General features: G+C 46.7%; 2 protein-coding genes across 2 annotated transcripts in view; both read right to left on the bottom strand.

Moving 5' to 3' along the window:
• Positions 1–5000, bottom strand: part of bicral (BICRA like chromatin remodeling complex associated protein) — a 253681-nt gene that overhangs the window by 181524 nt on the left and 67157 nt on the right.
• Positions 1–5000, bottom strand: part of LOC310817050 (glutamate receptor ionotropic, NMDA 2C-like) — a gene marked incomplete at both ends in the record, with an annotated part of 26691 nt that overhangs the window by 7953 nt on the left and 13738 nt on the right. The window contains 3 exons of the mRNA XM_083687460.1: positions 1–24; positions 804–972; positions 4888–5000. The exon at positions 1–24 is cut by the window's left edge and continues 130 nt beyond it; the exon at positions 4888–5000 is cut by the window's right edge and continues 99 nt beyond it. Of these exons, the coding sequence (XP_083543586.1) occupies positions 1–24; positions 804–972; positions 4888–5000 (306 nt within the window). The remainder of the gene's footprint in view (positions 25–803; positions 973–4887) is intronic.

Genomic DNA, 5000 nt, shown 5'->3' with positions numbered 1-5000 from the left:
CATGTCGGCTCGACTGTAGAAGACCTGACAGAGGAGAGGAGAGGAGAGGAGAGGAGAGGAGGGGAGGGTCAGGAGGAGAGGAGAGGAGAGGAGGGTCAGGAGGAGAGGAGAGGAGAGGAGAGGAGGGTCAGGAGGAGAGGGGGAGAAAGGGAGGGGACAGAGGGGGAAACCTCTTCATCACTTACACATCCCTTGACAAAAGTTTCACATCTACACTGCACAGCATGTGGGGATACATTTCACACCTCAGTGTTGTTCAGTTTACAGTGTAGTCATGTTGTAGACTCTCTCTCTATAGACTATCAAAATGTGGAAGTTAAATCTTCTCTTGCCTTCTCTCTAAATATAGCACATGAACACACACACACACACACACACACACACACACACACACACACACACACACACACACACACACACACGCATGCAGAGGAATGCAGGCAGAGATGTTCTCTTGAGGAACACCTGTTCAAGGCGTTCGCAATAGGATGCAGCTGTGTTTGATGTGCTTGTGCGTGCGTGTGTGTGCGAGCGTGTGTGTGCGAGCGTGTGTGCATCCCCACCATATGCGCATGCATGTCCTCACACCATTAACCTAGTTACAGCACCATCAAAGGCACACATTCTGCCATCCACAGCTGCTGACCACACACACACACACAGTTCTGACGACTTGGCCTAACTACCCTGTGGCTAGATAGTGAAAAGTAGACACAAGGGAAGGTAGGTAGGAGGGAAGAGAGATTGAACTGGAGACGTTTGTGAATGCGTAGCACTGACAGGGACAGCACTGTTGGTCTCACCTCTCCAATCATGCCATTCCAGACCCCGCGGACCATCTTCCCATGTGTCCCGTTGGTGACGAGGTACAGGTCGTAGGAGAACTTGATGGTGCGAGACAGCTTCTTCAGGATGTCAATGCAGAAGCCCTTACAGCAGAGCTTAGTGTAGGGCTCCGAGTGGCCGACAATACTGCAGAGAGAGAGAGGCATCATTTGGCTGTTTTAGGTATAATCAAAACATGCAGGAAGACAAACAAGTCGACCGAAACGATGTGTGTTCTCAATCAACCTACAAAACAGCAAAAAAAGTGAGTTTTAATGGGAGGATTAATGACCGTAAACAGGAGTCACAAAGAAAGGGTTGTGTCTGTCAGAGAAGGGGAGGTCATGTTTAAATGATAGAGTGAAGGACCCTGTCTGCAAATGGGAAAAAAACACAAGAAAATCAGTATCTCTCTCGCTCCGTGTCTGAGTGCCAGAGAAAGGCCCTAAACGGCTGAGTGCCAGAGATGGACTCTAAACACAGGCCATTAAGTTTGGAGGAACACACGCACGCACGCACACACACAAACAAATACACACACTAGTGCACTAAAACACCCACACACACAAACACACACACACACACACACACACACACACACACAAACAAACACAAACAGAGCAGTGAAGGTCCAACCTCCCCTCGACCCCACTGACTAATGAGGTGTGAGGACAGAGAATGTTTTAGATTGGAGCAAGGACGGAAGGAAGGAAAAAAGAAAACAAGTAAGGCTTAGAGAGAAAATGGAGGAAGAAATAGAGGTATAGAGAGAGACAGCGAAAAAGACAAGAGAGAGAGAGAGAGAGAGAGAGAGAGAGAGAGAGAGCTGCCTGAGATGAGTGCAGAGGGGTAAGAGTGTGTTGACTCACGCGTGTATGTGTGTTGACTCATGTGTGTACATGTGTTGGCTCGTGTGTATGTGTGTTGGCTCATGTGTGTACATGTGTTGGCTCGTGTGTATGTGTGTTGGCTCATGTGTGTACATGTGTTGGCTCGTGTGTGTATGTGAGTGAGTGAGTGACCGACCAACCGGCTGACAAACTGACCGACTGACTGACCGACTGACCGACTGACTGACTGACTGACTGACTGACTGACTGACTGACCGACAGACTGACCGACAGACTGACTGACAGACTGACCGACAGACTGATTGGTGTTGTTGTCAGGGCTGTTTACTATGTGTCTCAGACATTGATCTGGCAGCTCACTATTCCATGTCTCTGTAGCCTCAGTAATATAATGGCCGTCAATACCTCTGATAAGAGCAGGGTTAATTACTGCAGCCTGAGGGAGCTGGTGACCTGTCATCCTTCCAGACACTTCACTACCAGCACATTAACAGTCACAGCAGAGAGAAACTCTCATCAGTCTGGGAACACACACACACACACACACACACACACACGTTGTGTACATACACATACACACACACACACACACACTCAGTCACACTCACTCAGTGTGAGAGACACTCTCTCACACACACCCCTGAGGGTAAGCAGTGGCTGTGTTCCTCCACACGCCTGGAAACTACTGCAGCGTGGAGGGACTCACCCTGGGGGGAGTTGGAGAGAGTAACTCAACTGAACTAGAATAAGAAAACACCAGTCAAACTGTATGACAGGTTGGGCTGTTTACTGTAGCATGGGAGGGAGGGAGGAAAGAGAGGAGAGGAATCAGGCCTTGTATATGCGCTATGACATGATTATAACATAGTAATAACACGATTACAACGCTGTTACAATCCCAATCACAATATAGGACCAAGCTCCAACGCACCTGACTCAACTGATTGTGATCTAAATGAATCCACAAGTTTCCTACGGAATGTTTGAGTATTTCCCCATTCTCTGTTCAAGTTTTTCTCCATTGCTTACCCAATTTGTAAGTTTAACACAGCGATAACATACATCAACAACATTTTCAGCAAAATAGTAATTTGTCATTGCTTTTACACAAAATGCAAATGTTAAGCACCTTTTTGCAAAACAGTTCACACAGGTCACATGACACAAAGGTCTATTGAGTAAGCGTTGACAGCGTTAACGAAACTGAATGATGTCCTTACAGCATAACGCTATTATTATGTTAACGCTATTTCTCCCATTGTAATGAATCTCTACCTCGTACATCTCATCTCTCATCTCTTAACAGTTTAACTTACAGTCAGTCTGTAATCACAAATTAAATAGGCCATCAGTAACGTAGCATGTGGTCTGGCAGACGGTAGAGAATACAGTAGATTATTGTAAATGTATTTGTTGGCACTTTATGTGTTCTACAGTAATGTTGTTGTTGTTGTAACCTGCTTGATTCTGATGGGAATAGTGATTCTGGTTGATTAATAATGAATTACATGATGCATTAGTATTACAATTCTCAGATCAGTAATAGGCTGCTCGATCTGGCCCTCGTCTCTGAAGGATTTGTGTTGGCTTAGGCCAAGCTGCTGGTGTCATTCCCATACATACACATGAACCCAACTCTAATGCATAAGACAGAGAGCAGAAGGACAGGGTGAATGAGGTCATTAGATGTGCTGTCTCTGGTATTTTTCCACTGCTTGCAGTTAACTTAAAAGAGATCCTTCTTACTTATGTAGCTGCATGCTGTATGATCTCTCCTTTCTGCTCATTGTAATGAAATAAATCAAATGAAAGAAGTTGAAACCGCAACGCATACAGTATTAAGGAGTATAGTTACTATTTAGTGTGTCATTATGAAATTAATGGTGGATTGAGCTTTTCATGAGTTGACAAAGGATACTGGTTTGATGCACATTTTGAGTTCTATTGCATTTTGCAAAATGAAATGTGGTGTTTTGTCAAACAACTGGGTTGGTTGCACTTCCACTGTCTAAGGACAGGAGTTTTAATGAGCAAGAGAAAAATACCTTTCAATTACCCTCAACATCTGCTACAGAGTGAAACTGAGCAGGGATATGATTATTGTACAGTTACAATTGTCTACTTTGCTCCCTCTCTCTCTCTCTCTCTCTCTCTCTCTCTCTCTCTCTCTCTCTCTCTCTCTGGTTGATTGCAGGGGAAACGGGACACTGTGGAAAGCGAGGGAGAGAGTGAGCGAGAGAGCGAGAGAGAGAGAGAGAGAGAGAGGGCTGCGCTGTTTCTATCATGCCATGATAGATGTGACAGTGTTGGACAGATAAATCTTCTTTAGGGCCAATCAATGTGCCATTGCACTCAACAACAGTCGCCACATATCTCTCTCCCTCTCTCTCTGATTAATATGCCAACCGTGTTATTTGGTGTGTCTAAAAAGTGTCTAAAACACACACACACACACACACACACACACACACACTCACACACAAAGGGGATAGAGATAGGACATACCATGCTTTTTTGCTGGATGGCTGGCTGTGCTACGTTGTTGCTATTGTGTGTGTGTGTGTGTGTGTGTGTGTGTGTGTGTGTGTGTGTGTGTGTGTGTGTGTGGCGGATATGTAATACATGTCTAATAGGTGTGTAATAAACATCTAAAAAGTATAACTGGCGTGTAATGGATGTGTATAACGGATATGTGGCTGACGTGAGTCTACAGTGGGTACTAATGTTGCCTACTGTGTTGTATTCCTGCAGGTGGGTGTGGTGGGGGGGGAGGTGGGGGGGGGGGTGTTGCAGGTGAATGTGCTGAGTAGTCATGGTCGTTTCGTGTCAAGCTGTGAAGTGTCTCTCGGTAGGTGTGTTCAGCGTGGCTGGTTAGACACACGGCCTCCAGGGGTTCTACAGCTGCTGTTCTCAGAACGACGCCTCGTGTTCAACGCAGCACACGCTGGAGGAACGCGTCCTGGCTTCTTTAACACGCTCACCGAATGCCTCTTCGGGAGATGAGTCGGTGTTAATGATACTCGAGATGTGCTGCAAACAGGTGTGTGTGTGTGTGTGTGTGTGTGTGTGTGTGTGTGTGTGTGTGTGTGTGCGTGCTGTGTGCGTGTGTGTGTGCATGCATGCGTCCCTGTGTGCGTGTGTGCGTGCGCGTATGCCTATGTGTCTGTGTGTGTGTGCGTGCACGCGTGTGCCTGTGTGTGTGTGTGTGTACCTCTCTGTGAGGTTGGACTGGCGTCTGCAGGGAACGGTGTTGCGTACACAGGTGCCGGTGTCCGGGTCCACGTTCTCCACGATGACAAACGGCCGCTCCTCCAGCGTGGCCAC

This window comes from Argentina silus (assembly GCF_951799395.1).
Source record: "Argentina silus genome assembly, chromosome: 16".
Lineage (NCBI taxonomy): Eukaryota > Metazoa > Chordata > Actinopteri > Argentiniformes > Argentinidae > Argentina > Argentina silus.
The sequence above is the reverse complement of the archived record's forward strand: the minus strand, read 5'-3'. Positions and strand labels throughout refer to the sequence as shown.